Source organism: Bolinopsis microptera, chromosome 12 (assembly GCF_026151205.1).
Source record: "Bolinopsis microptera isolate Bmic1 chromosome 12, MBARI_Bmic_1.0, whole genome shotgun sequence".
Classification (NCBI taxonomy): Eukaryota; Metazoa; Ctenophora; class Tentaculata; order Lobata; family Bolinopsidae; genus Bolinopsis; species Bolinopsis microptera.
This window is the reverse complement of record NC_087083.1, coordinates 10,436,210-10,458,600: the sequence shown is the minus strand read 5'-3', so window position 1 is coordinate 10,458,600 and position 22,391 is coordinate 10,436,210. Positions and strand designations below refer to the sequence as shown.

Here is a 22,391-nt window from a genome sequence, read left to right as displayed (position 1 = left end):
GACAAATTCGTCAACTTCATAAAATCATACCAACATTGACTAACCAGCACACAAAATGGCATAATAATGCTACTCATTGACATTTGAATCCAAAAACCAGCATACAAATTGTTCCCATACTCCCAAATTATAACAATATAAACCGTGACATAAAATTGACCGCCAAAAAATAGCTACAAAATTAATAACTATTAACGAAACATAATATCTGGAAACGAACGTCTAATTGAAACACAGAACTGAACAATCTTTTTTAAAGTAACCAAACACAAAACTATTTCAAACAAAGTTTCTTCAAATTCATCACCCATCTTAATTCTGCCAATTCACAGCTTAATCTCAAAACACCTATTTCCAAATCTTCAAAACACCACCCACATCACCTATTTCCAAATCTTCATAACACCACCCACGTCACCTATTTCCAAATCTTCATAACACCACCCACATCACCTATTTCCAAATCTTCATAACACCACCCACATCACCTATTTCCAAATCTTCATAACACCACCCACGTCACCTATTTCCAAATCTTCATAACACCACCCACGTCACCTATTTCCAAATCTTCATAACACCACCCACATCACCTATTTCCAAATCTTCATAACACCACCCACGTCACCTATTTCCAAATCTTCATAACACCACTCACATCACTTATTTCCAAATCTTCATAACACCACCCACATCACCTATTTCCAAATCTTCATAACACCACTCACATCACTTATTTCCAAATCTTCATAACACCACCCACATCACCTATTTCCAAATCTTCATAACACCACCCATGTCACCAGTTACCAGGCACGGCTGTGTAGTTTTAACAAACTTAACATCTGTTATCACGTGATGATGAGCGGGTGATGGTCTGTTTAGTCCTGAGGAGGTTAATTAGTTAATTGATTAGTAACTAATCAGGTAATTAACCATTTAGCTTATTTATCCAGTTAATTAATATATGATAACGATTTTGATCAATATACAGGGAGGGGGAGGGGGGCCTAAAGTCAGTACCCATACGTTGGGTCTTATAGGTCACCGCCGTGTTTTATATTTGAGAGTTGTTGCTTTGCAGATGGCATACTGTACTTACTTGTTCGAGGATTCCGTCACCAAAATTTTAAAATTCGAATTTCGGGGGCACACCCAATCAACATTAAATTGCATATACTCGTGTTTGTGAACATGTTAGAGACTCCGTTGTAACATATTATTGCAATAGGTCATTTAATCCGGAATATAATCTGAAAAAATGGTGCGAAACGGATTTAAAATGACAAAGTTGTCAAGCAATTTGTTTATCTCGTTAGCAAAATCAATGATTACCCAATTACGACACCGTAATTGGGCTCTCTGAACGTTCCCATAATGCGGATCTAGCCTCAACTCAATTACCTGATCACACGTAATGAACAAACTCGTTATGCTTCATATCTCGGTCATCTGAGAAGCTACAACTCTCATTTTTTCAGGACAAACGTAATTTAAATGGCCGAACACAATTCAATAAAATTTGGCTCGATCCGACTATCCAAACTATCAAATAAATGCAAAAATGAACCTTCATTTGAAAAAGATGAACACGAAAATTTTTCGATTTGACAAATTCCTCGAACCAGTGGTGGTAGTAAGTCATACCAGAAAGAATTATTTCAATTGGGCACTCAGTGACTGAGCTATTAAGGTCAACGTATGGGTACTGACTTTTGCCCCCCCCCCCCCTGTAGTTGTAAGTTTATTGGCTCCTTTGAATGAACAAGCATACCACATTGCCACGATACATTAATGTTAAGGCTAATTGACGTATAATTAGCTAATTAGTTTAATATGAACATCTAAATATAATGTACCTTTACTATCCCCGGTATTTAAGATGAGCGAGTTATCTTCTTCCGCCATAATCACTTCCACTTCTTTCTCATATCTTCTCCTGTCATAACACATATGTAAAATGGGCGGGGGCCAGGGGGCGGGGGGAGGCGCGGGCGGGGGGATAGGGGCCAGGGGGGCTGATAACAGCATTATTGTAATCTTAATATAAAGATAATTTTGAACTGGAACGGTTAATGACTAACATCTTAATGTGTGTTAATTAAAGCTGCAGCAACGCAATGATAGGTGTATTGAGAACACTGCAGTTTACAAACGGCTTAGTATTTGATACCTAATCATATTATGTTACTGGTAGAGATAACTGCTGTGTGTGGTGAAATCCCGTGTGTTCTACTTGGACATACTGAATAATATAAGAAAAAACCCGCTAAATCCTGCTAAAGACCGCTAAAATCCACTAAATGGGGGGGGGTCCAACCCGATCCAATCCGATCATTCCGATCCCGATTTTGGCCTCATCAACCCTCATATCGGAAAAATCGGAAAAAATTTAAATCTTCCCTCTGAGGTTTCTAGGCGATATAGGTAGCTATTTCTGTACTTAAATATGACAAGAAATCGATTGGTGGTGGTCCCAGAACCCCAAAATAGTTTCTTGTTCCAAACAAGAATCGTTTCGTCCGAAAAAAAAACACACTGTCGTACCAACTCTTGTTTGACAGAAACATCCACCCCGGTCCACAATTGAAAGAGGTACGGTTGGTAATAACAATCGTAACAAATAGCGAACGCTTTAGTAACTTTTGATTTAAATTGTCTCCACAATTTGTAACAGGCTATCTGCAGAAATGGGTAGCACAGTTATCTCTTAGATACAAAGAATAGTTTACACAATTTTTAATAACATTAAAAGGGATGAAAATCACTTTATTTATCAAAATCTTTATTTATCATGTAACAACTTTTCCATAGTACTGGAGAGTAAAACTATGTTAAACAAAAAAATTCTACAGCACATTTTGAGTCAGTAACAGTAACATGTCAATATGTTACAGACTCACATGCGTTTAAAAACATTTTAGTTACAATAAATTGTGTAAACTGATGAGGAGGAGGATGAGGACTGAAGAAGAGGAGGACTGAGGAGGAGGAGGAGAAGGAGGAAAACTGAAGAGGAGGAGGACTGGGGAGGACTGACGAGGAGGAGAAGGACCGAGAAGGACCGAGGAGGAGGAGGAGGACTGACGAGGAGGAGAAGGACTGAGGAGGAGGAGGAGGATGAGGAGGACTGACGAGTAGGAAGAGGACTGGGGACTGAGGAGGACTAAGGAGGAGGAGGAGGAGGAGGAGGAGGAGGCTGAGGAGGACTGACGAGTAGGAAGAGGACTGGGGACTGAGGAGGACTAAGGAGGAGGATGAGGAGGATGAGGCTGAGGAGGAGGAGGACTGATGAGGAGAAGGAGGAGGAAGACTGAGGAGGACGACTGAGGAGGATGAGGACGAGGACTAAGGATGAGGACTAGGAGGATGATAACGAGGGCTAAGGAAAAGGACTGATTAAGATGAGAAGGAAGAGGAGAAGGAGGAGGACTCAGGAGGAGAACTGAAGAAGAGGAGGAGGACTGATGATGAGGAGGAGAAAGAGGACTCCAAAGGAGGACTCAGGAGGAGGAAGAGGAGGAGGACTCAGGAGGTGGAGGAGGATGAGGAGGAGGACTCAGGAGGAGAACTGAAGAAGAGGAGGAGGACTGATGATGAGGAGGAGAAAGAGGACTCCAAAGGAGGACTCAGGAGGAGGAAGAGGAGGAGGACTCAGGAGGAGGAGGACTAATGACGAGGACGAGGACGACTAGTGGAGGACTGAGGATGAGGACTGATGAGGAGGAGAAGGAGGAGGACTTAGGATTAGGATGATGAGGAGGAGGACTGAGGAGGACTGAGGAGGAGGATGAGGAGGAGGAGACTGAGGAGGCGGAGGAGGAGGCGGAGGATGAGGAGGAGGAGGACTGAGGAGGACTGAGGAGGAAGACTGACGAGGACGAGGACTAAGGACGAGGAGGAGGAGGAGGACGACTGAGCAGGAGGACTGATTAGGAGGAGAAGAAAGAGGAGAAGGAGGAGGAGGAGTCAGGAGGAGGAGGACGACTATGAGTAGGACTCAGAGGGGACTGAGGAGGAGGGTGAGAAAGAGGATGAGGACGAGGACGATTATGAGGAGGACAGAAGATGAGGACTGATGAGGAGGAGAAAGAAGAGGAGGACTAAGGAAGAAGAGGAGGATGACTGAGGAGGAGGAGTCAGGAGGAGGACGACTACGAGGAGGACTGAGGAGGGCTGATGGGGAGGAGAACGAGGAGGAGGATGAGGAGGAGAAATGAGGAGGTGGAGGAGGACTGGGAGTAGGACTGAGGAGGAGGAGGGGACTGAGGAGGAGGGTGAGGAGGAGGAGGAGGACTGATGAGAAGGAGGAGGAAGACTAGGGAGGAGGAGGAGGACATCTAAATGTTTTGTCTGTTTTTGTCTGTTTTTGTCCGCCCTACTTTTTGTCCGTTTTTAACATATAGGGTACCGAACGGACACAAAACATGATCCCCCAGCCAAGCATGTGTTACGATACAAATGTACGTGACTATACATTTAAGGTGCAGTGTACTAGTGATATTATGGTATGTTTAAAGACGGGACCACAAAATGACAAAATATAACCCGGTACCTAGTGTTGTACTAATACATAATAACAAGTAACAGGGATAAAATTAATGAGCAGAAACAATCGATCTCACGTCAAGAGGCCAAAGCACCTGGGTCTGGGAGTACATGACAACTTCAACTAGTAGTGAGCATACTAGCCCCTGCAGTGGAAAAACACATAAAACATACTATTGGAATGTCCAATTGGTTCGTTTTCTCATAACAATATAGCATATGTAGGGGTTCTGGTTGAATTATATCACTTCTGAGAGGTTTTAGAGATCGATTCTGTAAATTTCTCAATTTTCCGATTTTTCCGATTTTTCCGATTCCGATTTTGGCCTCATCAACCCTCAAATCGGACATCGGGTTGGACCCCCCCCCCCCCACTAAATACCGCTAAAAATACCGCCCAATACCGCTATAAGGACCGCACCTGTATGTTTGAGTAGAGTCGATCTCAGGAGGAGCCGATACAACCGAGCAGCCTGACTCTCTGAGCGTGTTCCAAAATCGCAAACTGTGGTCCGCTCCTCCGGTCACCATGGTGTGGGGGGAGAGGGGTAGGATAGCGTGTACCCTGAGGTTAGAGGGGTGTCACCATGGTGTGGGGGGAGAGGGGTAGGATATCGTGTACCCTGGGGTTAGAGGGGTGTCACCATGGTGTGGGGGAGAGGGGTAGAATAGCGTGTACCCTGGGGTTAGAGGGGTGTCACCATGGTGTGGGGGGAGAGGGTTAGGATGTGGGGGAGAGGGGTAGAATAGCGTGTACCCTGGGGTTAGAGGGGTGTCACCATGGTGTGGGGGGAGAGGGTTAAGATATCGTGTACCCTGGGGTTAGAGGGGTGTCACCATGGTGTGGGGCGAGAGGGGTAGGATAGCGTGTACCCTGGGGTTAGAGGGGTGTCACCATGGTGTTGGGGAGAGGGGTAGGATATCGTGTACTCTGGGGTTAGAGGGGTGTCACCATGGTGTTGGGGAGAGGGGTAGGGTAGCGTGTACCCTGGGGTTAGAGGGTATCACCATGGTGTGGGGGGAGAGGGGTAGGATAGCGTGTACCCTGGGGTTAGAGGGGTGTCACCATGGTGTGGGGGGAGAGGGGTAGGATATCGTGTACCCTGGGGTTAGAGGGGTGTCACCATGGTGTGGGGGAGAGGGGTAGAATAGCGTGTACCCTGGGGTTAGAGGGGTGTCACCATGGTGTGGGGGGAGAGGGTTAGGATGTGGGGGAGAGGGGTAGAATAGCGTGTACCCTGGGGTTAGAGGGGTGTCACCATGGTGTGGGGGGAGAGGGTTAAGATATCGTGTACCCTGGGGTTAGAGGGGTGTCACCATGGTGTGGGGCGAGAGGGGTAGGATAGCGTGTACCCTGGGGTTAGAGGGGTGTCACCATGGTGTGGGGGAGAGGGGTAGGATAGAGTGTACCCTGGGGTTAGAGGGTATCACCATGTTGTGAGGGAGAGGGGTAGGATAGCGTGTACCCTGGGGTTAGAGGGGTGTCACCATGGTGTGGGGGGAGAGGGGTAGGATAGCGTGTACCCTGGGGTGAGAGGGGTGTCACCATGGTGTGGGGGAGAGGGGTAGGATAGCGTGTACCCTGGGGTTAGAGGGGTGTCACCATGGTGTGGGGGAGAGGGGTAGGATAGCGTGTACCCTGGGGTTAGAGGGTATCACCATGGTGTGGGGGAGAGGGGTAGGATAGCGTGTACCCTGGGGTTAGAGGTGTGTCACCATGGTGTGGGGAAGAGGGGTAGGATAGCGTGTACCCTGTGGTTAGAGCTGAGGGGTGTCACCATGGTGTGGGGGAGAGGGGTAGGATATCGTGTACCCTGGGGCTAGAGGGGTGAATTCTAATAATTCACTTTCGCTTTCACTTTCACTTCTTACCCGGAAGTAATGGTAGACGTCATGTATGAGTCAGGTGGCCCGTACCACAGGGATCTTTCCTTGCTTCCACTCTCGATATTCCATACACTCACCTGATCATTAAACATTAAGTTAATATTATAACACTGAATGATTAAATAGTACAACTAACAGTAAGCTGACAATTTATTAAGCTTATTATTCTCTGATTCAGAACGTCAAACAGCTCAGATGGAATTGTATTTATAATATATTATATACAATTTATTGTACATATATATATACAATTGTATGTATGCAATTGTTTATAATTGTATACCTTACTTGAATATTATAGCGGGTTAATTTATGACTGGGAAAATTAATGACCGGGAAAAATATGGCGGACTTTCCCAAAACCCGCCAAATTATCCCGGTCATGTATTTACCGGTGGCCGACCTTTCAAGTTTTTTTTTCAGAGGTCAACAAATTTTCAACCGAAATTTCTGTTTTTGTTACTTGTTAAAGAAGTTATTTCAATTTACAGTTATTGATATTACTCAGAAATAGAAAAAAAAGACACGTCTATTTAAAGGAAAATAAATCTAAGCAATAATAAGTCAAATCTTCATTAAAGCGTATTCTCATTCTCATTATCGCTAATGTCCCCTCCATTATCATTATTGACATCCCCCTGCTGCTGACCGTCAAATTCGAAGTTGTATTGTTGTCTTAACAAGACTTTCATTTTGTCCGCTAATGGGGCTACTGCTTTGAAGGTCAGTCGGAGCTTAATTTCCTGCCCACCGCTTGGTATTGGGGAACGTATGGGCTTTGCATCTTCAACTGCTCCAGTAATCAATCCACCGTGGACCATGAACTAGTGGCACAGTTTACTCACTTCTAGCGGGATGTGGCCACAAGAAAAAGTAAAACTCCCTCTTTATTTAGTCTACGCACTGCACAGTGCACACGAGAAGCGATCAATCTTTAGAGACATTATTATTATAATAAATATTATATATTATTATTATTTTCGTTTTCTTCTATAACATATAAATTGTTTTCTTCTCTACGATTCACTGATTCATGGGCAAGAGAAGTGAGAATCACGGTCCACCCTGAAATCTGATTTCTATAACCAAATTGTGATTTTTATAACGAAATTATGGTAGCAACCGCCAATAAAGTTACAGCCCTCCATCCACTGCTTCAAAAGTCTTCTCTAGCACATCTGAGACTTCAGGTAAAATATGATGATCACCACCCCCTTGGAACCCCATAATCTGAGTCGGCGGGTTTTTTTATGACTGGTAAAATTTTTGACCGGGAAAAATATGGCGGAATCTTCCAAAACCCACCACTTTATCCCGGTTATAATACTCCCGAGTAAGGTATTATATAATACAGTTTATTTATATATTATAAGTAAACATTAAACCAATCATAAATTATTCATGAGGGCACCACTTTGTTGTTGAACTAAAAGTAAAATAGTCTCGAAAAAATGCACTCTAAAACAAGATCACAAACTTTTAATTTATTTCAAATTCCTGACATACCTCGTTATAACCCTGAACCCCAACACAAATAGAGCTCATGCAGGCAATACTGGGTTTAAGAGTGAGAATGCATGCGGAGGTGTCGTGCCTCCAGGAAGTTATCGGGAGGTGAAACCTCAGGTCCCAACACGTGATCCAGCCGTGCCTGTTGTAGGGTGTCACGTGTTAGAAGATGTCACGTGTTAGAATATATCACGTTATTATTGTGTGATTGTTTAAGCAGTTAATTTAGTTATCAGGTATGGAACTGTAACTAGACTTATCAAACTGGCACATGATATCAGACAACCCAAGAATTTGTTACATTTAAATTCCTAAATTCCCAATACTACACCAAGCTTCTTTTAAAGTTTTCACCTGGTGCCAAGGCAGATCCAATGCTCGTTCTTATCAATACACATAGCACTGACCCCACCAAGGGAAGGATCATTAGACAACTTGAATATTCTGGAAGGAGAGCGCAGATCCACACCAATCATCTTGCCGTCATTTGTACACACCACTAGATTCTGGTCCTGACCTGGTTAGAACGACACTTCAGTGGTGAATTATGATTTATTTATAACGAGAAACTTTGTATGATAAAAATTAGGTATTGAAGTTTAGTTATTAAGGCTTCTCAGATACCCAGAAAAATCCCGAGAGAAAACAACAACGGCCACCAACCTGTACCAAGAGTGTCCATATCAACCACAATATCGTCATCCTGAATAGCAAGGTTCCTTGCAGCGCAAACCTTCAGTTCCTTCACCCCAACCTCATGCAGTGACCCGTTCCTTGTAGCCACCGCTATCTTATCCCCCGTATCGTAGAATGCAATACCTCAAGGAATACAAGGATTACACGGAATACAAGGAATAAAAGGAATACATACAAGGAATGTAAGGAATACAAGGAATACAAGGATTACAAGGAATACAAGGATTACAAAGAATACAAGAATTACAAGGATTACAAGGAATACAAGGAATACAAAGATTACAAGGATTACAAGGAATACAAGGATTACAAGGAATACAAGGATTACAAGGAATACAAGGAATACAAGGATTACAAGGAATACAAGGAATACAAGGATTACAAAGAATACAAGGAATACAAGGAATACAAGGAATACACGGAATACACGGATTATAAGGATTACAAGGAATACAAGGATTACAAGGAATACAAGGAATACAAGGATTAAAAGGATTACAAGGAATACAAGGAATACAAGGAATACACGGAATACACGGATTATAAGGATTACAAGGAATACAAGGAATACAAGGATTACGAGGATTACAAGGAATACAAGGATTATAAGGATTACACGGAATACAAGGATTACAAGGATTATAAGGATTACAAGGAATACAAGGAATACAAGGAATACTAGGAATACAAGGAATACAAGGATTACAAGGAATACAAGGATTACAAGGATAACAAGGATTATAAATTAAAAGTTGTATATTACAATCGTAATAGCCAAACAATATAATAGTCGTAAACTATAAAGTAAATAAATAGGTATGGAATGTATGATTCCAGCGAATTCTGTTAAGTTTTCGTATTTACCTCTGATTGGTTGCCCAGGACGGGAGTATGTGTGTCTACTGTTGTTCACAATATTCCGACTATCAAACTTCCTCGTGTTCCAGATCTTAATACAACCATCATCCGAGGATGTTGCTAAGATGGAATGTTTTGGAGCAACCTTAACATGATTTATTGCAGCTTTATGTTCCCTGATGTGGCACACCAGGGTTCCTTTAGGTTCCCAACTCTTGGAAGGAAGTGGGGTTTGGCGTTCTGTTCGAGTTTGGTGAAGGTACTCGGCTTGTTTGCGTGTCAGCAGACCGTCCAATTGGCCACCCACGTCAGGTTCTGTCAGTGTTTTGAGGTCAACGCTAAGGTCGATGTTGTGAAAGAGCGGATCTTTGGAAATCTCAACCAGGAGGTCCTCGTTTTCGGATGTTATGTCAAGTTTAACTTCGGGTGATTTTGCGGGTATGATTTCAGCGGATTTAGGTGATGGCTTGTTTTGAGATGATTTGGTGGTGGGTGTCACAGGGGCATCGATAATGGGATCCAAATAATTAAGGCTTCTGAGCTTATCATCCTCAATTACAATCGTGCCATCGACAATATCTTCAAACAGGTCATCTTCATGACTGCTTTTCTTTCCAATAGCGACTTTCAAGATGTAATCCTTCAACTTAAGCACCTGCTTCTCTTGATCCAGGCCCATACCTAGATTCTTCAACTTTTCAAGGATGGATTTTAGGTCCGATGGAGGTTGGGATCTGTTAGTGGCTGACAAATATAGTATGATTTTGTCGTTCAGAGGACAACCAACTAAGAAGTCAAGTACAGGCCGAGGCAAGGGATCAGCCAAAGCCTGGATCAGTGCTCTTTGGTTATCTGGGTTTCTGATTGGTATTGCTAGAATCTCGTGAAGAAATGGCAGTATCTTGCAGTAAACATCTGCCACGTGAAGTTTATTGCAAGCAGCTGATATGAATCCAACAGCCCTGTATCTTATCCATAAGTTCGGATGACAAAGCAGAGGTGAAGTTTCAATCGCTAACTCTTTTAAGAGATTCTCTTCCAGCAGGCCCAGTTCAGAAAGTGCTATTAGAGCAGATATGGTTTTGCTGATGACGAATTCCTCAACATCTGTCAACCCCTGTTCGAGCAGTGGTTTCAGCATATTGAGACTGTGCCAACCCACGAAAGCCGCTACCCCCACTACACAATCGAAGAACGCAGCTCTTAACCTCCAATCGTTTTTGTAATTAAGGAATGTTATCATATGGGAGAGTATCAGATCGTTTGCTTTTTGTTGCCCAAAAAATACACACAGCGATGTAATACATTTTTCCAACAGGATCCTTCTAGCGACGTTATCTTCACCAGTCAGCAACTGGACAACTGGTACTTGCACGATGTTGTGAAGAGCTTGCAACTCTGCATCAAAACTAGCGGGCGGGTTGGTCTCTAAGAAAGACAAAGCATGCTCCGCGTATGTACCAATATTTTCTGCAAACACTCTTTGAACCAACTTCTCAGGATCCGTAGACAACTTGTTGACATACGGAAAAATGTATTCCGGAAAAATGTTGGCATCTGTTGTTGGTAAACTGGAGACATTCTTAAGACAGTTTGACAAGCTGACAATGCAGTTGGCTCGAATACTTGGGACTGCGTCTGTTGAGAAATAAAGAATATGAGGAACAACTCTGTCAATGACTATTTCGTCTGGTGTTAACTGAGACAAAGCCTCTAGAAGCTGCAGAGCTTTGACTTTCACAGAGTTTTTCTGTATGCCACGGATACATGAAGTTACAAGGGACAGTATTATGATGTGACCATTTTCTGCATCTACGTATTGTAGTTTCGATTGAAAGGTTGGAAAGTTTTGGTAAATAAACGTTAACTTTTTATCAGATGAGTTAAAGATGGGGCTACAGAACATTTTAAGGGAATCATACATGAACGAGAAGTAGGCGGGGAATATGGAACTGAATTCACCAGTATCACTTAAATAAGCTGCTGCTGTCGACCGGTCCTCAGGATCCAATGATATCATGGATTTTATAAGTTTCACAATACTTTTGTTCTCAATTATATCCACAGTTTTATTGGGGTTATAATCTCCATTTCTATACGATATCAGTTGATGTAAATTAAAGATCTGTCCGCCCTCTAAAAAAAGTTCTGCGATGACGCAACCAAGGGAGAAAATATCCATTGGAGGAAGTAAACATGAGGCGGTTGAGTTGAGTTGCTTTTTAAACCTCTCAGGGGAAATATAACAGTTTCTCCTACGAGATGTATCATAGAAAAAACTGTAAGCAGCTGGATTATCCTCAAGTAATTCAGTCGGTTTGTAACAAGCAAAGTCTGTCAGCATCACCCAGTTCCAACTGGTGAGAAGAAAATTCTCTGTCTTCAGATCTCCATGGACGACTCCTCTCGAGTGACATTCCTCAAGAGCCCTCAACATCTGATAGACTATCCATAGCTTCTCCACTTGGCACAAAAACGGCCTAAGATTTATCCGGTCATACAGATTCGACCAAACAAACTGTCTTATCAATATCCCACTTCGGTCGGTTATCAGCGCCTTAGGGAACGCTAAAGTTCCCGGACAACCACATAACTGAAGATTTATGTTGTTGACTTTCTCCTGATACGACTGCAAGAGGTTTTTATCAACTCTGGGAAAGACTTTAACAACAACAAACCCGCCTTTGTATTTTGCTCGCGCTATCTTAAGGAAGCGAGTGCTGCCCATCTTTTCCACAAACTCAAACTCCTGCAAGTCTGAGAAGTAATCCTCCACTGAGTACAGTTGAGTGGGTACCATTGATACGTGATTGCCCATGTTTCTTTTGGCATTACCTAGAGAGTGAGACTTGTAAGATTTTTAAATTAACAGAAATGTCTCCGTCTGATATTGTAAGGATGATAGAAATTGTAAATTATAGGGAGCTGGTCATAGCTACCGAAATATCTTGCCTTATGAATTTCGTATTTTTAAATAAAGCAGTTAAGATTACTCCCTGTTCCTATGCTAGAATCGTGTAAAAGATAGCTTATCACTATACATTTAATAATAATGTCTTAAGGTTGTTTATTCAACTAAGTGGTTAGCTTTGTACAGCAGGTCGACGAATAACTGAATAAGTGTTCATTGAATAAATGTTCAGCTGACTATTAATGAGGAAGTTACTAATTTCGCTCTTAAGGCCCAAAATAGAAGATACCATCTAGGTGTAATACTGAAGCTAAGTTATAACACATGGGTCCTAGAAGTGGAAAAAGCTTCCTTTACACCTTCACTTTTCTCCACAACAGGAGGCATGGGAGTCGAAGCGCAACGCTTGATTAAAAAGCTTGCACAAAAGATTGAATCTCCAACTGATCAGCGATATTCAGACTCAGTTACATATCTTAGAAAGCGCTTGCGCTTTGAAAGAAAACAACAATTTCAAGAAAACAACAATTTTATTTAGTATCAATTAAAGCAAACATAAATATATTTTATATATAACTAGCAGGACCTTTTTACCAGATATCTTGGGGGGACTTTGAGGTATTAAAGACAACAGTTATTTCGATAAGGGGGGACAGAGGCCCCAAGTTGCGATATAAACCAGACAATATTGAAGATTTAGATTTAAATATTGAGCCCTTTGGCTAGAGAATACTTTCTTAGATATTTTGAACAGTTTTTAATATTGGTAATGTTAATGAATTGTAATTGATTGATAAGTCATATTTAGGCCCGTGGCCAGTTTTCAATACAGTTACAACACATTTCATGGAGTTTGTTACACAGTGAAAAATTCTCAAAATTCTACCTATTTCTATTGATTTTGCTTATTTTAAATGAGATTTTGTACTTGAACATACAATAAAATTATCAATAATTCAATCAAACAAAATATTTTTATAATAGGTAAAAAGTTTGGATTTTTTCATATCAAAACGGAAAAAATATTTAAATAAAAAATAACTTATTGGTATAAACAAAAAAAATAAACACTCAAAAATTTTTGGCTGCAAACTTACTTCATACTTTTTGTATGACATATTAACATTTTAAGCTACATTTTTGATACTATATTCCGCCTTGATTCACGATGTCAATCCTTCGCATTTCGCCGATCTGCATAAGTGTGGTTGCGAGAAGCATTGTATCACGTGGTGACCCCCACTGTCGCTTCACTATAGTAAACCCCTGTAGAGTTTCAACGATACAGGGGGAGCCGCGCACTCGTGCGCGGCGGGTCTTACAACGTATGACAAAAGAAGCATTATTGGATGCGCGGCGCTGCCCAGTAGTGCATCGCGCTACAATATTTTTGACATACGTTGCATGCCACTTTTCTGCCGAAACATATCAACAATATTCCGCCAATCATTTTTTCAAAATGATAAAATCTACAATGCAATTTCTCATTATTATTTCAGATAACTCTCTTTTTGAAATAATTCCGACCATAATTTAAATTTGTTTGCTATTTTTGGAATTTTTACATTTTTTCTTTTTCTTTTTATTATTATATTACCGTACTAATGTTTTATTAGATCAGATCATGAGTTGATTTAATTGACGATGTCAATCCGTCGAGATCGATGCGAAGCAAGAATGCTAGTTTGCGCGGCGCGTCGAAGCGGCGAAGTCCTCCAAATCATGAGTAATTTTACATTTTAGCTTTTAACAATTGCAATTATCGTCCATCAAATTAATATTTAAATATGTAAATATTACAATTTTTGTGCATAGCGATAGAATTGAACAAAACCAAATATATTATGACAATCCAATTATTATATTAATTGAAAGATATGGTTAAAAATATTGAAGGTCTTTTTATCTTTCTCATATGAACAACATAATCAGTCAATAAATGCTTAAGTGGGAATAACAGGAGAAGCATTATTGGATGCGCGGCGCGGCTTAGTAGTGCATAGCGCTACAAGTTGGCTGTTAGAAAAATTTTATGTTTAGTAACCAGTATTTGGTATTAGTAATACAATATATTAGTTGAACTCAACATGACTTTAGTTGATTTAAAGTAAATTATAAAATTGCTTGAAGTATGGAAACATATGCATAACTGATAACAGGTTTGACAAAATACAGCGACACACGGGTCCGTATATAGCCGATTTGACAGGAAGACGGAGGCATGGGAGGAAAATTATGCACCATACGAAATACGGACAGAAAACTGCAGCCGAGTTGACACTTGACAGTTGACGAGAATTTGATTGAAAATGAGGCTCTTATTGTTCAATAGAAAAAAATGTTATCATAGTTTGAGAGTATGCTGTATACTGGTGTGTATTTGTGCAGTGGTGTTATTGTTCTCATCATTTAGCCATGTTTCTCATTGCACTAAGAGGAATCAGAGGAAGATCAACGGCCCAGCATTTTGAACTGCACGACATATCCTTCAACCTCATCCCCCAGAAAAGGAGCTTTGAGGTCTCCTGATTTGTTTATGTAAATTTTGATATTTTACTGTACTATTTTATGTTGTATATAATTTTACGGACGAAATGATCCCAGGACGCCCAACCCACCGCTTCGGCGGGTAGTTGACGCACCTTTCACAAGCAAGAGCCACTTTGGTCTACTTGCTGTGAGGTTTCTTAACAACATGGGTTGGGGGTCCCCCCTTTGCTTTGAAAAAAAAAGAAAAAAAAAAAAGTTAGCCATGTTTCTGTAACTAAACAAAGAAAATAATTTATTGTAGCTTTTATATTGTGTAAAATTTTACGGACGAAATGATCCCAGGGGGGACTCCCAACCCACCGCCTCGGCGGGTAGTTGATACACCTTTCACAAGCAAGAGCTACTTTGGTCTACTTGCTGTGAGGTGTCTTAGCTACATGGGTTGGGGGTCCCCCTTTTTTTCTTATTTAAAAAAAAACAAAGAAAATAAAGATGTTGTTATCTTCTAATATAAAGAGTTCATAACATGCTCAACTTTGTTATTTTATTTGGAGAGCAAACATTCCAGCTTGTTGTCAAGTATCTTTACAGTCTCTCTTGGTACTGCATGTCATGTTTCTTTCTCTGATGCTAGTACAGGTATTGATGAGCACAAGCAACTATGTGGCCCAGGATCATTATATGTAATGACTCGTCGTAGCCAAGCACTGTTCCACCATCGTATCGATGCAGGCGAGATAACTGGGCTGCGCTACAATATAACATTGAGATCAGTCAGTTCCCTGAATAGAAACGCTACATGTATCATTGGGGACTCGAACACCGGCGGACTGAAATTCGGTTCTGATCCTGCCAAGTCATTCGGCAAATGGCTTCCTGGAAAACGATTCTTTGCCCCAACTGTCGATAGCATTGATCCTTATGTGTCCTGTGGCTATAGAAACTGTGTTATATTGTGTGGGGTTAATGACCTGAAACAAACAGATGTAAAAAGCCAAAACGATATTGATATAATCTACAACCATCTAGTTTCAAAAATTGCCCAGATTCAATCTATTAATCCGGGTGTGCATGTATATGTTTGTCCAACAATTCCTTCTAAACGTGCTGATTTAAATAGAAAGCTTATATACTTTAACAGTTTGATTCGATGTAGGCTGCTCCCGTCCAATTTTGGTGTCAGTTATGTGGATGGATTTGATGAGTTCTGTGATAGGGATGGTCTCCTTGACCGCTCTCTCTCTCGCGACCTCAACAAATACCAAAAACCGGACTTCCTTCACCTCAACTGGAGGGGACTAGCAAAGTTAGGTCAATTTATTCGTAACACTGTTCTTCTCAGGATTAACGGTGGTATCGACAAAAGGAAGAGGAGGTCCACAAGGGTAGACGATAGATCCTACAGGGATGCGACTGCTGGAAGAGAAACTGGTCCTGTTGTTCCTGCTGCTGCTAGTCAGGGTCACGTGGATGGTTACCAACCATGACTCCCCTCATTAAGGAGGTATGTCCTGTCTGTTCTAAGAACATAGTCATCGGCCAAACAATAGTTGAATGTTTTCACTGTGACTGCATAATGCACCATAAATGCTATCGCAAATCAAATCCAAATAGCCAATCTAATGAGTTTTACTGTACTCGTTGTATCGATTTAGACAAGGTTAAATACAACCCATTTAAACTACTCACTGACAATGACGACGACGACAACAACCTAGACGAATACACAACCAAAATCTCAAATACTTTAAATGATTGTAACTCATACACTGCATCTGACCTTACAAATATTCTCTGCAACCAAGTAAAGAAACAATCATCTATTCTCTTTCAAAATATTGATGGAAATAAATCAAATTTTGACAACCTTGCCATTGAAACCTGTAGGTACAAAACAAAATTCTCCGTAATAGCCCTAGCTGAAACCAACACTGGAAAAGAATTAAGCAATCTATTTCAGCTCGACGGTTATAATAGTTACTATCAGGACACAGCACCTAACAAACAAAAGGGCACTGGAGTAGCCCTTTATGTTGACGATAAATTAAATGCTACTGTAATTGAGAATATATCACAAGTCACAGAACATCTAGAAATACTTGTCTTATCATTAAGTAACGAAGATCAACCTGTTAATGTAGGTGTTTTGTATCGTCCACCAAGTGGCTGTATTTCCCAAGCTCTAGTTGAACTTTCTAACCTTCTTGATCACATGCCGAAGTTTAGTTATCTAGCTGGAGACTTTAATATCGATCTTCATGATAAAGATAACAAAAATGTTCAAAAATATGAAGAAATATTATTCAGTAAAGGATTTTGTCCGTTAATATCTATTGTTACCCACGAAAAACCAGGCTGTAAAGCATCCTGCATAGATAACATTATTACTAACGATATTGAGAATGTGATTACTTCAGGCACCCTAGAAGAACGAATAACTCATCACTCACCTATTTTTAACACATTTAACTGGAATGTTGAAGTCAACTCTGAAAAAACTTCTTTTAAACAATATTACGACTTCTGTCAATCAAATGTTAACGGCTTCCTAGTGGATCTTGAAGATGAGCTTAAAACTAAAACAATCCATAACTTTACTGAATTCCATGACACTTACAAAAACTGCGTCGAAAAATCGTTTAAACTAGAGACCCCGAAAACCTCTAAGAGAACTGTTCAGGTTAACCCTTGGATAACTCCCGGCCTCATTTGCTCAATTAATAATCAGCATAAACTGTACGAAAATTGGGTTGAGATAAGAAATAGAAAATGTAAACTCGGGGAAACTGATAACAAGGGCGGCATTTGCCAGTGCCCTGAATGCTCACTAAAACGTAGTCGCTACCTTATCTACAAAGAATACAGAAAAGTCCTAAAGAAAACACGTCAAACTGTGAAAACAGAATACTTCTCTGGTAAATTTGCTGAAAATAGCGGTGATAGTAAAAAGACCTGGGAACTAATAAATCGTATAAGAGGTAAACGGCGGCGTGAAATAAAGCCGCTGTTCACCATAGACAACGTTAAGATAACAAATAGAAGGATCATAGCAAACGAATTCAATAAATATTTTGTATCATTAGCCTCTGACCTAAATACCGCTTACAATGATCTTGGACAAATTAACATAAACAGTATACCTAGTTTCTATGATTATCTACCGCTTTCAAACACTTCCAGCATTTACATGCATGACTGCACAACAGACGAGGTTAGCAAAATCATATCTGAACTTAAAAATGGCAAGGCAAGTGACATACCGATTCATGTAATTAAGCAGTCCTCTAAAATAGTTACTCCTTTACTCACTGTACTGTATAACGAATGTATGAAAGATGGCATATTTCCAGATGACCTTAAAGTTGGAAGGATTAGTCCCATTTACAAGAAAGATAACCAGGAACTCCTTGAAAACTATAGACCTGTATCAACGCTAGCTGTGTTTGGTAAAATATTTGAAAAGATTATATTCAATAGATTATACAGCTTCTTTCATTCACAGAACTCCTTATATGAAAACCAGTACGGATTCCGTAAAAATCACTCGACCAGTTATGCCCTAAATTACTCAGTGAACCACGTAGAATCTTGCCTCAAGAAAAAACAACACGTTCTTGGAATATTTATTGATCTTAGTAAAGCCTTTGATACAATATCACATGAAAAGTTACTGCATAAGTTAGAAAATTATGGAATCCGTGGAAATGCAAATAACCTTATAGCAAGTTACCTGTCGAACAGATACCACTATGTCTCGGTATTAGGTGAAGAATCCGAGAAACTTCCAGTAGTCTATGGAGTGCCGCAGGGGAGCTGTCTTGGTCCCTTACTTTTTATTATTTATATTAATGACATCCGTAACTCATCAATTATAGGAAAGTTTATACTATTTGCCGACGACACTAACATATTTATAGAAGACACATGTGTCAAAAGACTATACGAAAAAGGAAATGAAGTTCTATCATTTGTGTACAAGTATATGAAACTAAACTTATTACATATTAACATTAAGAAATGTTGTTTTATTCATTTTAAACCCTCACGGGCCAAAGAGGAAGTAGAGAATGACGAGAACATACTAACTTTAAATAATGTAGTTATTAAAAGAGTTCAAGAAGCTAAATTTCTAGGCGTTATTATTGACGACCAACTTAACTGGAAATCACATACGCAGTCACTTAACTCAAAACTTAAATGCGAAGTAGGAAAGCTGTGCAGAATACGACACATTGTCCCGAAGCAGTATTATAAGGATTTATATCATACTCTATTTGAATCACATTTAGGATTTGGAATATCTGTGTGGGGTGGTATTAGCAATAACCGACTTGAACCTATCTTTAAAACACAGAAAAATCGTTTAAACTAGAGACCCCGAAAACCTCTAAGAGAACTGTTCAGGTTAACCCTTGGATAACTCCCGGCCTCATTTGCTCAATTAATAATCAGCATAAACTGTACGAAAATTGGGTTGAGATAAGAAATAGAAAATGTAAACTCGGGGAAACTGATAACAAGGGCGGCATTTGCCAGTGCCCTGAATGCTCACTAAAACGTAGTCGCTACCTTATCTACAAAGAATACAGAAAAGTCCTAAAGAAAACACGTCAAACTGTGAAAACAGAATACTTCTCTGGTAAATTTGCTGAAAATAGCGGTGATAGTAAAAAGACCTGGGAACTAATAAATCGTATAAGAGGTAAACGGCGGCGTGAAATAAAGCCGCTGTTCACCATAGACAACGTTAAGATAACAAATAGAAGGATCATAGCAAACGAATTCAATAAATATTTTGTATCATTAGCCTCTGACCTAAATACCGCTTACAATGATCTTGGACAAATTAACATAAACAGTATACCTAGTTTCTATGATTATCTACCGCTTTCAAACACTTCCAGCATTTACATGCATGACTGCACAACAGACGAGGTTAGCAAAATCATATCTGAACTTAAAAATGGCAAGGCAAGTGACATACCGATTCATGTAATTAAGCAGTCCTCTAAAATAGTTACTCCTTTACTCACTGTACTGTATAACGAATGTATGAAAGATGGCATATTTCCAGATGACCTTAAAGTTGGAAGGATTAGTCCCATTTACAAGAAAGATAACCAGGAACTCCTTGAAAACTATAGACCTGTATCAACGCTAGCTGTGTTTGGTAAAATATTTGAAAAGATTATATTCAATAGATTATACAGCTTCTTTCATTCACAGAACTCCTTATATGAAAACCAGTACGGATTCCGTAAAAATCACTCGACCAGTTATGCCATAAATTACTCAGTGAACCACGTAGAATCTTGCCTCAAGAAAAAACAACACGTTCTTGGAATATTTATTGATCTTAGTAAAGCCTTTGATACAATATCACATGAAAAGTTACTGCATAAGTTAGAAAATTATGGAATCCGTGGAAATGCAAATAACCTTATAGCAAGTTACCTGTCGAACAGATACCACTATGTCTCGGTATTAGGTGAAGAATCCGAGAAACTTCCAGTAGTCTATGGAGTGCCGCAGGGGAGCTGTCTTGGTCCCTTACTTTTTATTATTTATATTAATGACATCCGTAACTCATCAATTATAGGAAAGTTTATACTATTTGCCGACGACACTAACATATTTATAGAAGACACATGTGTCAAAAGACTATACGAAAAAGGAAATGAAGTTCTATCATTTGTGTACAAGTATATGAAACTAAACTTATTACATATTAACATTAAGAAATGTTGTTTTATTCATTTTAAACCCTCACGGGCCAAAGAGGAAGTAGAGAATGACGAGAACATACTAACTTTAAATAATGTAGTTATTAAAAGAGTTCAAGAAGCTAAATTTCTAGGCGTTATTATTGACGACCAACTTAACTGGAAATCACATACGCAGTCACTTAACTCAAAACTTAAATGCGAAGTAGGAAAGCTGTGCAGAATACGACACATTGTCCCGAAGCAGTATTATAAGGATTTATATCATACTCTATTTGAATCACATTTAGGATTTGGAATATCTGTGTGGGGTGGTATTAGCAATAACCGACTTGAACCTATCTTTAAAACACAGAAAAAGTGTATAAGAATTCTGTTTGGGGATAGAGAAGCTTACCTAGAGAAGTTTAAAACGTGTGCCCGAACACGACCTGTTGATAAGCAAAGACTGGGGGTGGACTTTTACCAAAAAGAACACTCCAAGCCCTTGTTTAAAACCCACAGGTTGTTGACGGTCCACAATCTGTACAAGTACACTTGTCTCTTAGAACTATTCAAAATTAATAAGTTAGAGGAACCATTATCACTGTACTCATCATTTAACAGGTCACCACGACGAGAGGATTATTTCATTACATCACAACCATCCTCACAATTCATCTACCAATCATCCTACATGTGGAACAGCTGTCGACAAACATCAAGTAAGATAAGTTTTAATACTCCATCAAACGGGTTTAAGAATATATTGAAAATTGCCTTACGAGAATTGCAATTCAAGCATGATACACTTGATTGGTGTGAGCTTAATTTTGCCACAAATGAGCTCAAGTTCTGATTTATGTGAGTTACTAAAATGACCATATATCTTTTCTCATACATATAACCACTGCACTCCAACCAAAAACATTACTTACACCATACTCCACAAATGATATATATATACACAAACACACTAGTACCGAGCAATCGCACTGTAAAACATGCTCACGATACACTCAAAATTGGAAATATTCAACGGCTCGTATATGAAACTTACACTTACACTCAGTGTACACCCAGTGTTAACTAGTATTACACACTGGTAAACTCTACGTAACGCGCGAAAATAATAATTCTATGGCGTTTTCATTGTCACATTTCACGTCGACGGGATTAAACGCGCGCGCGTAACATCTTATCTTACTGCTATCTCAACGAATAAACACACAACGACTTTGACAATTGACCGACGACTTAACGATTGTGAGTTATGACGGACTTAACTGTATGGGTCAACTACTAAAACTGCATTGTATACTATCTTAATCATTATACTGGACATGAGATGACGAAGTATCTTGAGCAGCACTTTATACCTCCACTTAGGACTTGATTAGTCACGAACAATAGAATCATTATAAATCAATACAATAAAACATCTTGATCAATAAATGCCTAGCAGCACCAGACAGCAGCCGTGTACCTTTTTCGACTCCACGGAGTCCCTGATGGACTTTTGTTTACTTTTGTTAATAATTTGACCGCAACCTTTCTTTCTCGAAACACAAATCCTACTGTACTTCATTACAGTATTAAAATAATATAAAGCAAATCATGTGAATATATGACTACGAAATAGATCTATAGACTTGTCCATAATATTTAATACCGTATTGATGGTTTTGAATTTTGTATATTGAATTTTAATGTGAAGCGTTTACTCTTCCCCCTCGGCAATTAATTAGAAAGTTAGATTAATGACAACAATTGCCAAATGACGTAGTAGA

General features: G+C 39.8%; 1 protein-coding gene across 3 annotated transcripts; it reads right to left on the bottom strand.

Annotated features, from left to right (window-relative positions):
* Window positions 1-288: 288 nt before the first annotated feature.
* LOC134823984 (phosphoinositide 3-kinase regulatory subunit 4-like) lies at window positions 289-12,329 on the bottom strand. 3 transcript variants are annotated; one of them, XR_010161334.1, is made up of 9 exons: window positions 9,505-12,329; window positions 8,608-8,763; window positions 8,299-8,461; window positions 7,942-8,086; window positions 6,421-6,512; window positions 4,970-5,113; window positions 1,860-1,939; window positions 664-887; window positions 289-348 (listed from the first exon to the last, which is right to left on the bottom strand). XR_010161334.1 is itself a non-coding variant. In XM_063835584.1 (9 exons), the coding sequence occupies exons 1-8, from the start codon at window positions 12,314-12,316 to the stop codon at window positions 769-771; spliced, it is 3,711 nt and encodes a 1,236-aa protein (XP_063691654.1). In that variant the 5' UTR covers window positions 12,317-12,329; the 3' UTR covers window positions 289-383. The 3 variants fall into 3 exon arrangements, 2 of the variants coding, with proteins under 2 accessions (XP_063691654.1, XP_063691656.1); XM_063835584.1 differs by having other exon boundaries at window positions 289-383; window positions 769-887; XM_063835586.1 differs by having other exon boundaries at window positions 769-887.
* Between the last annotated feature and the right edge of the window lie 10,062 nt (window positions 12,330-22,391).